Source organism: Mastacembelus armatus, chromosome 21 (genome assembly GCF_900324485.2).
Source record: "Mastacembelus armatus chromosome 21, fMasArm1.2, whole genome shotgun sequence".
In the NCBI taxonomy this organism is placed as follows: domain Eukaryota; kingdom Metazoa; phylum Chordata; class Actinopteri; order Synbranchiformes; family Mastacembelidae; genus Mastacembelus; species Mastacembelus armatus.
This window is the reverse complement of record NC_046653.1, coordinates 21,238,077-21,257,110: the sequence shown is the minus strand read 5'-3', so window position 1 is coordinate 21,257,110 and position 19,034 is coordinate 21,238,077. Positions and strand designations below refer to the sequence as shown.

Sequence of the window (19,034 nt, the reverse complement as noted above, 5' to 3'; positions counted from 1 at the left end):
CCCCAGAACTCCAGCACAGCTTCATATCAGCAGTTTGATATAATGTCAGGGAATCCCTGCAAGTTTACTGAACCAGAGCCAACTGCACTTTAGGAGGGAATCGATTAGTGTGTGTTCTAATGGCACATGCACAACTATTCCTGGAAACCACAACTATTCCTGGAAACCACGTTTGGACGTTTACCACAGTGAACTAAAATGTACGTTTAAAGAAATACAGCCACACCAAAGTTTGAAAGGAATACATGACTGTGAGTGCTTACCAGTAAGAGGACAGCACATAAGGGTTTTTCTAAAAGAAAAAAGTTCCTGGATGACTAAGTGCTTCCTAACCACACAGCTCATGTTGTCCAGTTTAAGGTCTTAACAATGAAAACATTAACATTTTGTAACTGTTGTTTACTGTATCTAAAGACTGTCGGTTCATATGAATATGGTTACACACTTATACCTACACTTCTCTTTTACAGTTTCACACATTTCACAATGGATAAAGGGCCTTTTAACAGTATATTGGTGTATGTTGGGCTCCACATCCTCTTGGGCAGAAGAAGCACTGATGCAAACATCAACTCAAAAATCGTTCATAAAGAGTTTAACTGATCAATATCTAAACTATGCAAATCAACAATAGCTGAATCTTCTGGGCCATGTTCAGTAGGTGTTTCCTTGTGAATAACAAATTCCAGAAATGGGGACTTGGAGCTGCGGCTTGAATCAAATTTAATTTGTAGACAGTGACTTAAGACTTGCGGTGCCTTGCTGGTTAGCACAGTTGCCTCACAGCAAGAAGGTTCCTGGTTTGAAACCCATCAGGGACCTTTCTGTGTGGAGTCTGCATGTTCTCCCTGTGCTTGTGTGGGTTTTCTCCAGGTACTCTGGTTTCCTCCCACAGTCTAAAAACATGTATGTCAGGTTGATTGGTGACTCTAAATTGCCCATAGGAGTGAGTGTGAGTGTGTGAGGTTGTTTGTCTCTATGTGGCCCTGTGATGGACTGGTGACCTGTCCAGGGTGGACCCCTGCCTTTCACCCAAAGAGAGCTGGGATAGGCTCCAGCAGGTCCCTGGGACCCTGGTTAAGGGATAAGCGGGTATAGATCATGGATGGATGGAGTGTGATGGGACCCTGAGGCATTAGTTCCATCAACAGTGCTATTAGCTTGGCATAAAGTGGCAGGTAGTGTGCAGATGCTGTAAACCTGCTTGTGTTTTGAAAATGATTTATGTTCTGAAGGTCTCTGGATACCACATTAAATATTTGGCAGGGCAACTTGCACAATTTCATGTCAACCATCCAACTGTGTGGACTCGGGTGTATTGTGTGCGTCACTGTTTATATATTTGGCATCTTGCACTAGGAATTTAACCAGAGGCAGTAACAACCGACAACATGTCATTACTTTATTTTGCAATTTTAATCTCATGTGGTTAGAATTGGGAACTCAATACCACAGAGGACAAGCATGCTATCTTTCTCATTTATTTGACTCAGTTTCTGAAAGTATTACTAAACACTTTACTACCATTATAGCAATGAGCCATCGTGTGGTGAGTGTAGACACTCAGTAGACTTTGGATGTGTGACACATTCTCTGTGATGAATCAATGTAAGAAACCAATGCAAGCAAAAGTCAGTCATGCTCTTTTCAAAAATACATACTATATTCCATTATAGCTTAGGGGGAAGCATAAGTGAAAATAAATGTTAACATCAGCAATCCATGTCATTAATACCATACTCTCACGTATCAGGCCCACGCTTTACTGCAGAAATACCATTCTTCATGTAACATGATTTCACAACTGCTTTCCCAGTTATGTACTCAAGCATTAGCTGTGTTGACATTGGTAATATGTGAAGGTTCAGTGGAGAGATTTAAAATGGCTCTAACATTTCCAACGAAGGGCCGATTTCATTCTGATGAAAGACGGTATCTGGCAACCCACCTCCTTCCTTTCATATATGATGTGACTTGTATACTGGAGCGTCCTTGATGTCAGACCTGATAGATTTACAGGTCATATACAATAGGAGAGCTGTGTGACTGTGTTGTGTTGTTGCATGCAAAATAACATCTTTAAGGAAACTAATGAATTCAGTATAAAAGGTAATCTTATCTTAAGACAGAGATACAACAGTTTATATGACTGGACAGTACAATGGTTGCAGTAACCCTTATGAGAGGTTACAAAGGACAGTGTAATGGTGATTTAACAATTATTAATGCACATTTTAGCAAATTCAGTGCCACTATATGGAGAAAGAGGTACAACTTAAAAAACAGGATGCAAAAAGGCGAAGATAAGCAGCCTATCTGACAGACTGAACAGGAAATGTTTGTGCAAGATTCAGAGAACCTTTCAGTAATTCAGTTGGAGACATCCTTTTTTGTTTTGTGGTGGTAGTTTCTAACTTCTAAAACCTGAACAGACCATGCAAACTAATTGGGTTCTAAGCTGAGTTCCATCTGCTATATTGGTTTGTTTGAAAGCTTAAATAGTGACCCATTAGTGTGTATACATTAGTTCTTCTTAAAATATTGCAAAACAAAATGAGATTGTGTAAGATAAGTTATTCAGCTTGCACACTTACCCATGTGGCATTTATTTCCTAATAGGGAGATTGTGTGTGCGTATATTGTTGCTGTGTGGGGGGGCCACAGCTTTGCACCATGTGCACCAATGCTCACAAAGCTACGCCACTGAACATTTGCTATCAGTATATTTGGTCAAATAGTTTACCAACAATTGCATGTGCTTTAGGGTGTACCTCTGGCTTTCACCCAAAGAGAGCTGGGATAGGCTCCAGCAGATCACTGTGACCATCTAACTTGCTCTTTATCTCTTGTGGTTATTTACTCAGAACATAACAAAATATAATATAATATTCTTAATAAATCTATGTTTAACTATTTACTTACTGTTGAATTCTAACATTGTATTTTAATTTATTAAAGTATTTTGACATTTAATAATTTAGTCTGGAAGAAGACTTGCGCAGCAGACTGTCTGAGCCCAGGCCAGTGCTGACTGATAGCGTGTATGTTTAGCTAAGCCCTGCGTTTGAAATAAAAACAAGACATTTTTCCCCAGATCACAGATATTATCACAGCCTGAATGTTGCAACAAAAACAGCTTCAGTGTATTTCTACATAGAAAATCATACAGCGTTACAATACTACATGTTGCTTCAGTGCTGGCACTGTACAGCTCCCAGGTGAGATTGTTTTGTTCCTGCAAGGTAATGCCCTGCACACCTGCATACACACAATGACAGTTTAAAAGGGGTAGTTTTTCTAGTAAGATGTTTTGAATATGTTTCTCACGTTAACTTATTTACTACATATGCATATTTGCTCTTTTTCAGAGGGTGAGATAACAAGCTCAACATCAGTCTCATGTTTGTGCAGTACAACCGAAACTGGAGCAGGTTAGCTTAGCATGCAATGTGGAAACAGGGTGAAGTGGTTGACCCTGCTCTGTTTCAAGTCTAAAAAATGTGTTTAAGCACCTCTAAAACAATTAACAAAATAATATGTTAAAATAGTGACAATAATGTTAAAATACAGCTATGAGTTCTCTACTTCACATTCTAGGAGGTTCATCAAGTTGTTCCCATAAGACTGTCATGATTACAATAATAAACTGGGAGCCAACCCACACAACAACATTCAGGCCGGTCTGTAATTTTCCTTTCAGAAAGCAATTGCAGGTTCCCAGATGACTTGGTTCGTAGGTTCCCAGATGACTTGGTTTGTATAAGTATACAAAGGCTGGATTCCAGTGAAGGGTCTTCAGAAACCACCTTTTCCAGAAACTAGGATAATTATGGACAGTATCAGTGTCAAAAGTATTTGTCAGTCGTAACCACAATTTGTGCCCTAAAATGATTGGTAATTTTAATCCCTTAATTCTTGTCCTCAGGCAAGTTGTCATGTTCCAGTTATGAGCAATGATAATAAAACGTCTTTGCCTTTTGAGCAATCACAGTTAAGACAAAAATGCTCCTAGCAGCACAGTTCTAATGTTCTTTCTTTTAGCGTATTTTTCAAGTTTCTAAGTTTTCAGGATTTAATAAACCCCAGAGTCAAGAGGCAATATTGGAATTGAAATTATATAGTCCAAACAGTACCCAACGCCAGTGAGGAGAGCTATTTAATCATCACATCAGCAACCCATTTCACTGTGTCATAAAGACGTCAATATGAGAACATCAGGTCACATGTTTACAGATGGTTTCCAGACACCAATGAGGTTAAAATGAGTGGGGGCTGAGGATGAAAAGTCTCATCACTGGATCAAAGCTGTAACATTCGTAAAGCATTCCTGGTTTCTGCCAAGAAGAAATCCAATAGCTCTGATTGCACACAGTATGAAATTCATTGTGCAGGCTGCCAGTGAGCAAGGCAGTCAGTGGTGTTTGTGTCCGGTGTTTGATCAGTGGCTGATATTAGGTTACCATCTGGTTTCCACATGGAAAAATAAGCTTTTCCATGATCCAGACCTAAACCAGGTCCTCTGGTAAAAAGCGAAATATCTATATTGGATCTCCATCCGTAAAACTTGGTTTAGACAATAGTCTGGAGTCTTCTTGCAGGCACTGAAGGCATATAATACCTCAGATTCTTCCAGAATCTTCTGTTGGAGCATAATGTGGCGAGTTTGTGGGTTCCAAGAGAAGCTGTTCTCCACTTCAGAGCTCCTTGTTTCCGCTTGATATAGCGAAGAGACTCTGGCAGGCGGCTGTAATCCACAGGGCCATCTGGCAGAGGAGAAAAGACCGTTAAATATATTGACGTTTTATTTGATTAAGTCTTCACAGTAGTTAATAACTGAAACTATTGTGCATGTGAGTGTCATTTATCAGAACTGTTGGGCTGCATGGTTGCTGGTGCAGTACTTAATGTTGAGCTCCAAAATTTATACCCATATTACCGACCCATGTGACTTGTAACAAGGAAACAAAATTGGAGATGGATGAAAAATGAAAATCAGACTTTGAATAGTTCGACACAAACACTCAGACATGACAGAGTTGGTCCTCACCAATTTCTACTAGGATCACTTGGAGGTCTTTGTGGGTCAGGGCACTATGAAGGCCAAGTTTCTGCTCATAGCACCATATTTGGTCATCACATAGAGACAACTCTTTCTCTGTTTCTCCATCATCTGCAGATGGTTCCTGAGGTGGCAGTATGATTATCAGTCTTCGGCACAGGTGCACTGTAGCAGCAATGACATCGTGCACCGCTGTATGTTTGTATGAGATCAAACATAGGAAACAAAATGAGTTATAACTGCAGAAAAAACCCTTATCTCTGCAAATTCACACCCATCTGTTTTCTTTTGAATGACTGATTCTTTTACCAAGATCATGACCTACAAAATCTGTATAGTTAAATATTAACTCACCAAACTCAGCAAACTTTTAGGTTCATTTCCAACATCTTCTAGGCAGCTATTTCTCACAGTTATGGACATCCAATTGTTTTGATTTGTGCAGTGCATCAGATTGTTGTTGTCAGTTTGTTTTGTCAGCGTTAAAAGTTTAGCACCCAAATTATAGGAAGACATTTTATCTTTTGGGACCTGAGCATCAATGAACCTGTTTCCAGAAAGACATGTCTACCTTCACCTCCTGATGTTTTTGTGATCAGGGCTCCTGAAAGGTTTTCAATCCATGAAATGGCCTTATTTACCAGATCCTTTACCCATATTGGTTTAATCTCTCTTAATCACATTTTAATGCTTAGTGTAATATAAAATAATTGTGTGGCCACTGTACAATTAGACAAGGATGCACTAAACACAACTGTTTCCAAACAAACTGCACAGGATACCACATGTTATTTTAAACCTGGTGAGAGTCAGATCCTGACCTTGTCCAGGGCAGTCGTCCCGTCCTCTGATGTACAGACTATAACCGTGTTTATTCTCCAGCTCCTCAGGCAGGATCTGCAGGGCAAAGTTCACCACCTCAGTAGAACTCAGGGTGTTGGGGTAACTGAAGATCACATAGCCATCATAGAGCTTCCCATCTGGAGCTATACAGAAGAAAGCAGTGTTACTGTAGCCCTCGTGGATTCAGTTCATTGAATTTAATCTGCCTTTCTAAGTTCCTGTGAGTTTTGTTGCTGTTGAGTCTGTTTATTGTTTGTTCCTTCATGCAGATATCGCTGCTCAGTCAGCCAACAGTCAAACAGATTTCAGTCTAAAAGAGTTCGTAGCAATACCTTGTAGTTGTTTCCACAGAAATACATACCAACATATAACACACTGACCTTGTTTTTTGGAAACACGTCTTAGCAGTTTCCTGTAAACCAGCACCAGATCTACTTTAAAGAAGACAGAGGCAGGAGCCAGGACCAAAATAACAAAGGAGGCAGTGAGGCAGAGTGCCACACTGGTGTGCAGGGCGCTGTGGTCGGCTGCAGAGAGGAGGAGGCACACAGGTTAATTCACCTTCGTCAGTTGATGTTAGATGTCCCTTGTATTGTTTAGAGTGTTTTAATCATAAATTTATACAGTCTTTGGAGATTCTAGGTCTGCAAAGGTTTTTCCTTCTCTTCATGGTATTTAGTCCATTAGGTAATACTGTGTTTTCAAGTTGGGTCTCCTGTTGAGTCACTGACACTATGAGTTAATGCAGACACACTTTTGTGATAGCTGGGCAGCCTTTGTATTTGATAAGTGCAATATGGATACAAGCCAATATACAATATTGATGCTTTTGGCATCTCTATGAGGTTAAAAGCTCAATAAATAGTAAAAACATTTATTCTGAAAAGTTTACAAGAAATGATATGGGTTAAGAGCCCAAACTACCAAAGATAGTCACAGACTCAACAGTACACAAAAATATTTGGATATGGGTGTCAACATGGATTTTACATAGTGCCCATATTTTGGCCATATAGTAGACAAATAGACGTGATTATGCAGGCACTTGTGCTTTTTACTCAAATGTCTTCATATTTATAAATTCCTTTGGCAATTAGCTGAATAGTAAATAGTCCCTTTTTTTGGCCTTACTTGTAAAATGATCTGATTTGTGATAAGGTAATTACTTTTAAGACACCAGTTGAACCTAGTTTGATGTTTCTTGAACATCTTTATACTAAAAAAGAGAAGAATACCTTCTTGAAGCATCACCATGTGGGATATTGCTTTCACTGGGCTTATTACATGGCAATAAAAGGGAATATTCAGGAACCGACGACGAACTTCAGAGAAGTACAGAGTACACAGGCGAAACACCTTGTGTTTGTGGTGAATACTAAAAAGAACAGGGACAGTCATTCAGTTAGTCCATCAACTCATCAGTGTGTCAGTCAGTGACTGAGCATGAATGTAGTGAAACTGCATGACAGGAAACAGAAACTCACTATTTCAGGGACTGGTTGAGCTCTTTATAGTCCTCAGTGAACTCCCTGTCAATAGTCCAGTACATTAAGATGTCATTGTCCTCACTGAAGCCTATGTAGGCCAAACACTTCAGCTCCCATCTCATACCTGTTATCAGTAGAATGGAAAGAAAACAAACAAAGCAAGTGTGACTCTATATATAAATAGATAAATATAAAAAAAATATATAAAATAAGCTGGATCTCTATATCATCACTGTTATTGAACACTACAATAGTTTTCAATAAGTCCAACACCCTCGTATCTCCTGACAAAATCAAGCCTGATCAATAGACATCAAACCCTGTTTCGGAAAGTTTTTTTTATTTGGTAGACCCACTTTGATAGAAACGTTCATGAACATGCACATTAAGCTGAAATATTTCATTTCACTACAAATGAGGAATGCACACAATGTGTGGGAGAAGTAGGTCTTTAGTAAGAGCAGCTATGATCTGAATGTGAAGGCAAAGGATTTTGCACACACCACACTGAACCAGTCAGAGTTTACTCATTTACTCATTACATGTCTAGTGTAGACAAGAGGTGTGAGAAGGTCATCCTGGAATTTGTTGTCTGACCTGAGTTGTTATTAAAACCTTTAGAGGAGATGAAAACATGCAGAATTCCCAAAGGAAAAAAAAAAAACACTAACATAAATAAATAACAAAATACAATATGTTCATTATTTTTTTAGTCACAGAAAACTAAATGTTGAGATCAGGATGAGTAATCCTGCAGGGATAATGATATTTCCAGTAAATGGTGACCAGCATATGTTTTTACACACTATCCCAGTGCGGCATGTGAGCTATTCTGCTGCACACAAAGAAGCTCTGCAAAGAGTGATTAGACCGGCGGAGAAGACCACCGGCTGCCTGCTGTTCCCCTTCCCTGAAGGACCCAGCCACCTCACCATACCTCAACATAACAACCAACTGTGACGGACACCAAGGGAAACAGGAACAAGGAACATGTTTTTAAGGTATTTATTGTCGTACTCACAACATACATGTGAAACGAGGAACCAGGAACGGTGTGTCCAAGGGAGTGCCACGGAGATCAGACAGAGTAGGAGTTAGGGAAGTCCATATATACAGAAGGGGGAGTGCAGACGAGGTGCAGGTGTGTGACTAGGGGACAGGTGAGACTGCTTGTGATGATTGCCAGGGGAAAAGCCTGGCAGAACCGTAACAGTACCCCCCTCTCCACGGCCAACTCCTGGGGCCGAACCCCCCTCCTGAGGACAGGGGACCGTGGAGAGAGGAGGCTGGAGACCGGGGCCAGAGGAGGCTGGAGACCGAGGAGACTGGAGACAGCGGAGACTGGAGACTGGGAACTGAGGAGAGAGGAGACTGGAGACTGGGAACTGGAGATAGAGGAGACTGGAGACTGGGAACAGGGAACGGGGGACAGAGGAGACTGGAGCCTGGGAACCGGGGAGAGTGGAAACTGGGAACTGGGGAATGAGGAGACGAGACTGGGAACTGGGGAATGAGGAGACTGGGAACTGGGGACAGAGGAGACTGGGAACTGGGGACAGAGGAGACTGGGAACTGGGGACAGAGGAGACTGGGAACTGGGGACAGAGGAGACTGGGAACTGGGGACAGAGGAGACTGGGAACTGGGGACAGAGGAGACTGGGAACTGGGGACAGAGGAGACTGGGAACTGGGGACAGAGGAGACTGGAGACCGGGACCTGGGAACTGGGGACAGAGGAGACTGGAGACTGGGACCTGGGAACTGGGGACAGAGGAGACTGGATACTGGGAACTGGGGACAGAGGAGACTGGAGACTGGAACCTGGGAACTGGGGACGGAGGAGACTGGAGACTGGGAACTGGGGACGGAGGAGACTGGAGACTGGGAACTGGGGACAGAGGAGACTGGAGACTGGGACCTGGGAACTGGGGACAGAGGAGACTGGATACTGGTAACTGGGGACGGAGGAGACTGGAGACTGGTAACTGGGAACTGGGGATAGAGGAGACTGGAGACTGGGAACTGGGAACTGGAGATAGAGGAGACTGGAGATTGGGAACTGGGAACGGGGAACAGAGGAGACTGGAGCCTGAGAACTGGGGACCGGGGAGAGTGGAAACTGGGAACTGGGGAATGAAGAGACTGGAGACTGGGAACTGGGGACAGAGGAGACTGGAGACTGGGAACTGGGGACAGAGGAGACTGGAGACTGGGAACTGGGAACTGGAACCTGGGAACTGGGGGCAGAGGAGACGGGATACTGGTAACAGGGGACGGTGGAGGCCACTCTGGGGACGCTGGAGGCAACTCTGGGGACGCTGGAGGCCCGGGATACACCGGAGACACGGTAGATGCTGAAGCCGCGGGAGGCGCTGGAGACATGGAAGCTTCTAGGGGCCCAGAGGACTCCCCCTCTTGCAGCCGAGGAGGCACCGGGAACAATACGGGCATGATAGGGTCCGGAAGAGTATTGGGAAGGACCGAATCCAGGAAGGACTGCTCGGGGAACAGAAACTGACCCGGCATCTCTGGGAACAGAGGCGAGTCCGGGAGCTCTGGGAACAGAGGCGGGACCGGCAGCCCAGGTAGTAGAGGCGGCGGTCTCTTCGGGGTGACTGGAGACTGAGGGGCTGAGGGCGCCGGTGGCGGAGAGACTGAAGGGGCTCCTCGCACGGTAGCGAAGCCTCGTAAACGACGCCGAGGCGCCGGAATAGGCCGGCAAGGAGCCTCGGCGCATATGTCTAGGGTGCGACGCTGAGGGATTGGGACTGGCAGCAGTGGCAGCAGAATTGGAGACGAAGATGACGACTGACGCTGTGGCGCCTCGGGGCCCTCGGGGGTCGGCTGCTCGGGGGTCGGCTGCTCGGGAGTCGGCTGCTCGGGAGTCGGCTGCTCGGGAGTCGGCGCTGGAGGCGGTGACCGGCGAGAAGGTACTGGGAAGGCAGAGGATCGAGACACTGACCACTGGAATAAGGTGAGGGACTCACACACCTTCCAAACCTCCTCAACAGGGGCATTCTGTACACAGCACTTCTCGGTCACAGCCAACACCTTGGCCAGGTGGCTGTATGCCCGTACCATCACCGTTCTCGAGAGCCGGTAGGCTGAGTCGGCTACATTCTTAGCCAGGTGCAGGCACTGTTCGTAGACCTCCTGATAACTCCGGGCTTCCCGAACACCCCCCGAAAGGAGCAGGAACAGGCAGGAGAGGAGTCGGTCTTGCTCCGTTGACTCGGCTGGGATAACTGGCGGTGGAAATCGAGGTGAAAGAGAGTGAGGGAAGGACCGGGGAGAATCGGGCTGGGAAAAGCGTCCGGGGTTACTCCTTCTGAGAGTTCGGTGTGGGTCTGATCTTCTGTGACGGACACCAAGGGAAACAGGAACAAGGAACATGTTTTTAAGGTATTTATTGTTGTACTCACAACATACATGTGATACGAGGAACCAGGAACGGTGTGTCCAAGGGAGTGCCACGGAGATCAGACAGAGAGTAGGAGTTAGGGAAGTCCATATATACAGAAGGGGGAGTGCAGACGAGGTGCAGGTGTGTGACTAGGGGACAGGTGAGACTGCTTGTGATGATTGCCAGGGGAAAAGCCTGGCAGAACCGTAACACCAACATCATAGACCACGAGGGTGAGTTTTATAAATTTTGTTGTATGTAATTTTACAAAGACAATAAAGGCCTTGCCATTATGACAGTAGTTAGAATTTATGCTACCTACCCACTTCAACCACAACCACTTCCTCCTGGGGTGACACCACCTCAAGATCTGTATACACTGTATCTGTGAAGAGTTAGCACAAAAACAATTATAATCTAGTAATAAATATTTCTCCATCACAGTCAATGTGATGACACTTCAAACTCAAGGGGCCTACAGTACAGTACCTACCATTGTTAATAGTCAGCTGGATGCTACGTGCTGCAGTGTAGTTCTTGCCATTCAAGCTGATATCTATCAGACAAGTGTATTTCCCAGCATCCTTATCTGAGACTTGATGCAACCTCATGAACCCATACTCATCCACAGAGACAGGCTCCACTGGCTGGCAGTCCTTCACACAGAAACACAGAGCCTGTAATTATTTTCTACAGTGTGATGATTAGTACAAACTATTTGGTTTCTGGTCACAGGACAGCAAATTTAAAGCCAACAAAAATACCGAAAATATGATTGTGTTTTTAATGAATTTGCACATAGTTTAGTTCCTACTTTGGAAAGCATTAATATAATCAAATAATAAATGACAATACATTAAAACACAGTTGTAATAACAGAAAACATACACATAAGTCGTAACTGCTCTTTAATGTACACACATAAAAATGTCCTTAATTCAGTGTTTAGTGTTTTAAATTTATTTTTGTTTTATATAAGATGATGTTTCACATATGAACTTGGACCGTTAGTGATGTAGAAAAAGGGACTTTCCTGAAGACTGTAAATGACTAAGTGACGTAGGTTCTCTGACGCTCTACACAGAACAGTGTGCTGCATGACAGGGAATGGTTTGGTACAATGCCTTCTGGCTGGTGATTGGACTATTTGTAACAACACATCAGCCCCTTCCAAGCCCAGATGTTTATCTGTAGTAACAACAGTATAAGCCACTTTTGTCAACATCATCAGCAGCTGGGGCAGATGTTCTGTTCAAACTTTACTTTATATATCAGCATGCTTTCACATACCTAATGTGCACAGTAGGGGTCAGTGTTGCATTTATCAAGTCACGATGTACAGACTGTAAGACAACTCTCCCAAAACTAAAATCTGAATTCCAAAAAATTAGCATGAGTTTATGCAATTTCTGCTACTTGTGCTTCCTTTTTGCTTCTCTCTACTTGGCTCTTAATGACGCACAATAAAGCAGCAAGTAAACATAAATGAAAAAACTGGGGGTGTTTATACCTTCATCCATTGTATCTTCCTTGTGTTATTCAGTTTAAAGATTTCTGGCTGTTTGCAAGGAAGACCTTCACTGACTCCCCAGGTGATGGATTTGGTCTCAGGTGGATCTGGACACTTTCCACTGGATACTGACACCCCAAACGTCATCCTCAATACTCCAGCCCCATTCCTACTGAGAAGGAGGTTATGACTTTATACTGCATAGGTCCAATTTTATGTTTGGCCAAGTAGAACGGTATCATTATTTTTTATAATGAAATCATTAGCCTTTAAATCTTTACTCTTACAAGTTGTTTCTGTTACTAGAGCTCTCCTCTACAGAGTTTTTTATTGCTGTTTAATCTGTTTTTTCATTGTGTGTGTACATATACTTTATGTAATAAGGATCAGATGCAGTCAAACCTATTAAGTCAAGGTGTTTCTATGTTTTTATACCTTTTCTCACAGGTGTAGGTTCCATTATGAGAAGTCTGTACAGGTAGGAACCACAACAGCCCGTCCCTGACTTCCACTCCTGTGGGCAGGCCAAGTTGGGGCCTCCCCTCCCTGCTCCAGGTCACATTTGTGTGAGAATCCACAAAAGGGCACCTCAGTAAAAACAAGTGGCCAGCGCTCACCCGGTAGATCTCTGTCTCCCCGCTGTGGTCTGGTGTGACAGTGCAAAAGAGACCTGTCATTTGTCATTCAGTGCCAGAAGTAAAAACTTGAACATTAGGACCCCAGGACACATGACATACGAATGCAAGATAACACCAGACAGAATTTCTGGTGTAAATGGAGAAGAGCATTAAAATCAAGCCTTGAGATTTTTAAGCACTTTGTATGCATAGAAAAGTAAAACACCCCTTTATTTCAGGCCATTCAATGTATTACTTCATTTAAGAAAGATATATTTTCAGCCTTGTTTGTGTGTATATTTGTCTGGTAATTGTTACAAAATCTCCACTTAATTTCCTTAGCTTCCTTAGCCAATGGCAGATAAATCATCCATACGAACTGGAGTGTTACTTTCACAGCAAGACTACGTGAGTTTCGACTCCGGGATTAATAAAGTTTATCTTATCTCTTTTTGTGAAAGATGTGAGTTATTAAGAAAGAATTTAATGTTAGAGGATTAGATGACGGAGAGGTTTGTGCTCTGATTTCTTCATATGCAGTGACGCACAACCTCTTAGGTATTTCCTTGTTTTTGTATTTTCTAAAAATACTGCACTGGAAAAATGTTGACAATATGAAAGAGACTGCAATACATGATGTTTTACGCTAATAATCAACTGCATTAAGTGAAAAACTGGGCCTTTTCTGCTTCCTACTGAACAGATCTATTGCGAACATTGATGATAATGAGAGAGAAGATAATGTTAATTTGCTTTATAACCTAATCTCCAGTTTGTGTTGCAGAGAGGATGCAGTTTATATTCATCTGTGTGTCTGAAGACTGTGTGTGTGTGTGTTTAAAGTTGTTATATGAATCATCATGTACAGAACAAGTGTGTAAAGGACATTCACAACAAAACTACCTTAACAGAAACATGAGGGCATTACAGCCAAGACAGGAAAAGGATTCAATGCCAAACTTTCAATATGATTTACAGTAATACCAACATTCACTACCCACGCTTTAAAAAATTGTGTGAAGTGAAAGTATTGTTCAGTGGCACCCTTGGATCTGTTCTAATCCCCGTTTTAAACTGTACCACATGGGTTTATTTGCATAGCTGTGTGTATGAAAAGCAAAAATAGCCTCTTAGCAATAAGAAAAGGCTTAAGGCTGAAACAATTAGTAAATTAGTTGGCTGGTTGATCGACCACATGCGGGCACTTGTGCACTAACATTGTAATGCTGCATTTACGCGAAGTTGGAGAAATAGGAAATCTTGCAGTTTATATTGGGCAGGATGAATATACAAGTGTAAACGAATCAAAAACTTAATATCCTGACTAGCTATCAGATATAATGTAGCTAAATAACCGCTTATGTTACAAAAAGTAGATAATGTTTACAGTGTGTATTTATAAGTTGTATATATATATTTATCTATCTATGAAGCTTCTCTCTCTTAAATGTTCGGTGTCACTTGAACGTCTCATGACACAGATTTCAAATGGCGGGCTAACTAGCTAATCTCCTTGGGTGGCGCTAACATTAACGTTAATATGAACCAAAACAGCGTTGGTAGGAAAACACAGACAATCCCAACAACAATGTGTCGAAAGTGTAAGGCAAATGGACATGTTTTGATGGATATAATGGAGGGTGAAAACGGTGAGAAGCCGGGAGTGAATTTGCACGACGGAGCTGCTAATGATTCTAGCTAGCTAGCTACTAAGCTAGCTAAAGGTTCCCGCTGAGAACCGCAAATAGCTTTCCAAGTTGGGAAAAGGTTCTCCAAAGAACATTAATCTGGCGGTGTTTGCTTCAGTACAGAAGAAGACAAAGAACAAACACAAGGTAAGATCAGTGACAGCTCTTTATAGAGCTAAAACTTGTGATGCTGTGCAGTTGTGTCCGATTTCCCGACAGGTCGCGTTTTGTATCTGAAACACAAACTTTTATTTCAAACATTAACAAATGTAGGTAGATCCTAATTATACGTGTTGTGTTTTATCAGAACCTACATGGGCTTTGTCTTTTTAATTAAGTCTGATTTAGGTTAGCTTAACGCATCTTCTGAGCATCCAGTAAGCTAACTTTAACATAGTAGATATTATTTTTTTACACTAAAATCCATGGGATTTTATAAAGTGTTTTGTTTACAACATGGCGTTTTGAGTTAAAGGTAAAGATTTGTAGGTAATTCATGCAGGTTGCAGTGCCTGCCTTTACATTTCCAGGAGAAGCAAGTCAATCCTGTATTGACACATGCAGGTGCTTGTGAAAGAGGCCTTGCATGTGTGCAATCCTGCCATCTTGTGTGTTTTGGGACTTTACATAGTTATGTCAGATTTTATTTTTTAATGTGAACTATCTCTATTGAAGGATAAGTTACTCTTCACTGAATATCAGCCTGCAGGTTTCTGTGTTTGTAAAATGTTGATGGCAGCTTTACAGTATGTCTGCACAGAAGGTTGTGTGTTTTCTGTATGTGCTGGATAAAACCAAGCTGAAAAAGTGAATAAGGCCTCTTTCATGCAGTGAAATGTTTAAGCATTTATATTCATTTTATGTTTCACTCTTGGGTTAGACTTCAGGCCTTTTAAGGTGTGCATCTTATTTGCTTATCGACACCGTTTCATTTCTGCATAAAAATCCAGGAAATAGACTTTTTAAAACTATCAAATATAAACTGCCCTTTTCTGCCCTTTTGCTTGTCGACAGGTTTCTTTGAGCAACAAGTCTTGTTAATACACAGATTTTCTTTAGCTGCCTCATATGTTATGGATTTCAGAAAATCTGTGAAAACTCCATCAGAACAATTCAATAAGTTTAATAAGTTATAGGCTTCCTCCTACATGAAAAGAGAGCAGAATGGAGAAAAATCTAGCTCTTTCCTTGACTAAGCTGCAATAAGCCACTGATCGCCTTCTAATGAAAACCTCTGTATATCTCACTGATTTTTATAGCTTTAGCCTGTCATGCAAAGTGGGTTTGAATTGTAGAACTGTACACTAAATCAACACTGTTTAATACAATAACATCTTTCAGAAGTGACTTCCTGGAGATGTAACAGCAAACATTTACTCTTCTGACCTATTTAATCAACAGGAGAGACATGTAAGAACCCCCTGGTCTTAGAAGTTTTTACACCTTAACATTTTATTTAAAAAATCCTTTAATTTTATTAGGTGTTTAGTTTGTGAAGTCTGCATTTTGCTGCTTGCCATGTCATCTAATCTTTACACCATGCTTTGGAAACTATTCATTGTCAGGTCGTCTTACTGTCACTTTGTAAATTCAACGATGGCCAAAATGAATGGTGAAAGGACCCATTTATTATCTTAACATATCCATAGTGTGCAAACCAGAGCTTTTATCATTAGCAAGAATGAAGTGTGTTTATATTAAATTGCAGTCTAGTTAGTCACCCCTTTCCCAAAATAACAGTAGAAGGTAAGAGTAATGATGACATTTGGCTCTGTATAATGATCTCTTTTTTTCGTTCAGTTGTTCAACTGTTACATTTTCTGTCTAAAGTGTTTTGTCAGGTACGAGTGTACCTATAAAAATCCATTAAGAAATCTTGTTATATGTATGTATGGCAGGGAAATCTTTGTTTTACCAGAGAAATCTGAAATTTACATGGAAAAATTCCCTACCCCATTTATGATCAATAATTTATTTAATTGCAGATGATAATATAATCTACTAGAAATACTTTAACTGACAATGCACACGACTTGGATCTTATGTGGAAATGTTGGAAAATGTAGTTTTTTGCTGTATTACTCAGTTACACCATGTGGAAATTTTTTTGTCTTACATAAAAAGCCAGTAAAAGTCCAGATGATATGTTTTGGCAATATGACCCAGCCTAAACCATTACATTGTAGTTTTCTGTAGTAGTTCTTTTTAGTTATTACAATATTAGATTATTCTTTATGAATTTATTTTACCAGTGTATGTCTAGCTTCAGTTATTGGTTACCTTCGATTACTTTCCTACCAGTTGACATAGTGACATAGTTCTGATAAGGATCTTCTGTACTTACTGCGATAAATATGATACATTTCTTTGTCACACTCATATTTGACACTCATGTTTCAATATCTGTTCCATATTATACTATTATCTGATCTGAACATAGACTGTATACTTAGCAAATACAGCAATTAGAAAAGGCTAGAGAATTCTCAAGAAAAATACGATTGTAAGGTAGCTGCCTTGTGAAAAGAGACTCCTAAGTAATGCTCTAGCAGGTTTCTCAAGATCCTGGTTAGCAGGTTATAAACAGGAAAGACAATGTTGGAGTTGTAATTTTTAGTGTTTTCTTCAACAAATGTGACTTGAATATCCGCCTGTCTTAAAATTGTTAATGGTTTTTAGCTTCACCTATATATGATTGTCTTACCCAACAAGAGTTCCCAGTCCCTAAAAGCCATGTTTATTCTTTGACTGGAGCAATGCTAAAACTGAAAGTGCTTAAAGTGAAATCTCAGAATCAGCAAAAAACTCAAATCAACCACTGAACAGCAGTTTTGTGTTGTACCTAGTCTGACTCTGGGTTTCAGAACTTATTCTCAACAGCAGAAGGTTTTTTTTTAGTCTGTAAAGAGCTGAGAAGAATTGTAATGATCAATACTCACTGTGTGTCATGGCAGATGTCATAAAAAGCAGTACGACCAACAAGCAGACTGAGCCTGCTGCTGCCATTGTTGTTGTCTGTGGGATTAGACAGGTTATGTTTCATTAACTTCGAGCATGATTTTTCAGTCATGGCTCATGTCCTCAGCCAGATTGTGTGTCTGCAGCAAATAAGGTTTACTGACCAATTCCAGAAACTTCTGATTTATAACAGCATTTCACAAGAGGAAGTGAAAGATGCACTTTGTACAGTTTATACTGTACAAGAAAGGCAGGGCTAAAAATCTCCCAGTGAAGTTGCAGGAATTTCCACTGATTGGCATTTCTTTGGAAAAGTCAGACTTTTGAAGGCAGTCTCTCACTGTCCATCTCACCTGTCTTAATCTGTATCTATTTCTATACTTCTAACTACTACCTGCTGTCAGTAGCCAGAGAGATATTCATATTGTATCTTGGGAAAAAAATGTAATAAATGTAATTTGTAAATTAAATATTAGAACGGGTATCATTTATTGTCCAGTAAATAATATATTCATACTTTGCATGTGTAGTAATAAGGAGATAATTTATTAGTTTTCCCCACAGAATATTAACAATTTTAACCACCAAGGTTAATTTAGTTTTCATTTACACTATAATTGTGGTCCATTTTATGGAAAAGGACTGATGAAGATCTTATAAACAATGTAAATAGCAAATTTGATAGCTAAATATTGATAAGATCAATTCAGTTGCTTTTCCCTTTTCCTTATGCCCTTTCAAACAGGCAACCCAGTTTTTTTTTTAGGTTTATTCATAAATACTGAGACATGACTATGTCCTGGCCTAGATAATATGGCATTTTTGTTTGCCTTATATTGTGCTCTCAAACAGTGCTCTCAAATATCCTTTTATGTTGGTGTAAAGTGGCACCAACCAAGCATTTTGAGACATTCCCAGTCCGCTTGTAATTAAACTGCTGAACATACAAAAATACCTTAGGGTTTAATGAAATAAATGCTAGAACCGGTTGAAACTATAGGAATATTATATGAAAGTATAAGAGGTTAACTCTAGAAAAAGTACTATAAAAACAATTGAGTCAATATGAAACAAGTGTTACATTTCACAGCCACTGACACTGTAAATAAAAACCAGTGTAGATATACTGTATTACAGAATAATTATAAGTATTTATCCACTGTAAAGTTGCTATTCAATACTGCATAAAGTACATAGACTTTCTGTAATTTGGATGTTGATATTAACTTACTAGTTTAGAGTGTTGAGTTCCAAAGACGGCAGCTTGTTACTTGTACTGAACATATGACAACGTGTTGGGTTTTCCCTCCTTATGTCTTCATGGCATTTGTATTGTTCCACCAACGCCTGCATAAAATTGCCTTTCAGCAGAAAGCTGTACCACTTGCTTCAAAGTATAAGAACACCTTCATGATTCTCCCCCATCATTGGTGCAAATATAGGCCACTAAACCTCACTGGCTTTAGATA

At 40.9% G+C, this 19,034-nt stretch overlaps 1 protein-coding gene and 1 long non-coding RNA gene across 4 annotated transcripts in view; one reads left to right on the top strand and one right to left on the bottom strand.

Annotated features, from left to right (window-relative positions):
- The window catches only part of LOC113123976 (uncharacterized), a 20,603-nt gene extending 8,136 nt beyond the window's left edge, over positions 1-12,467 (top strand). For both annotated transcript variants that reach the window (XR_003294988.2, XR_003294990.2), the window contains 2 exons: positions 8,204-8,390; positions 12,336-12,467. This is a non-coding gene — a long non-coding RNA (uncharacterized LOC113123976). The remainder of the gene's footprint in view (positions 1-8,203; positions 8,391-12,335) is intronic.
- On the bottom strand, positions 2,116-19,034 carry il1rl2 (interleukin 1 receptor-like 2). 2 transcript variants are annotated; one of them, XM_026296393.1, is made up of 12 exons: positions 18,797-19,034; positions 17,547-17,622; positions 12,738-12,948; positions 12,303-12,471; positions 11,286-11,448; positions 11,115-11,177; positions 7,387-7,513; positions 7,138-7,277; positions 6,283-6,429; positions 5,881-6,045; positions 5,048-5,251; positions 2,116-4,763 (listed from the first exon to the last, which is right to left on the bottom strand). In XM_026296393.1, the coding sequence occupies exons 2-12, from the start codon at positions 17,611-17,613 to the stop codon at positions 4,570-4,572; spliced, it is 1,650 nt and encodes a 549-aa protein (XP_026152178.1). In that variant the 5' UTR covers positions 17,614-17,622; positions 18,797-19,034; the 3' UTR covers positions 2,116-4,569. The 2 variants fall into 2 exon arrangements, with proteins under 2 accessions (XP_026152178.1, XP_026152179.1); XM_026296394.1 differs by lacking the exon at positions 18,797-19,034 and adding an exon at positions 17,730-17,744.

Excerpts from the sequence above, each read along its gene's own strand:
- il1rl2 (XM_026296393.1), bottom strand. The coding sequence starts at position 17,613 with ATGGCAGCAGCAGGCTCAGTCTGCTTGTTGGTCGTACTGCTTTTTATG. Across the intron at positions 11,178-11,285 it reads CCAGCTGACTATTAACAATG|ATACAGTGTATACAGATCTT; the intron begins GTAGGTACTGTA and ends AACTCTTCACAG. Across the intron at positions 5,252-5,880 it reads GGACGACTGCCCTGGACAAG|CGGTGCACGATGTCATTGCT; the intron begins GTCAGGATCTGA and ends ACAAACATACAG.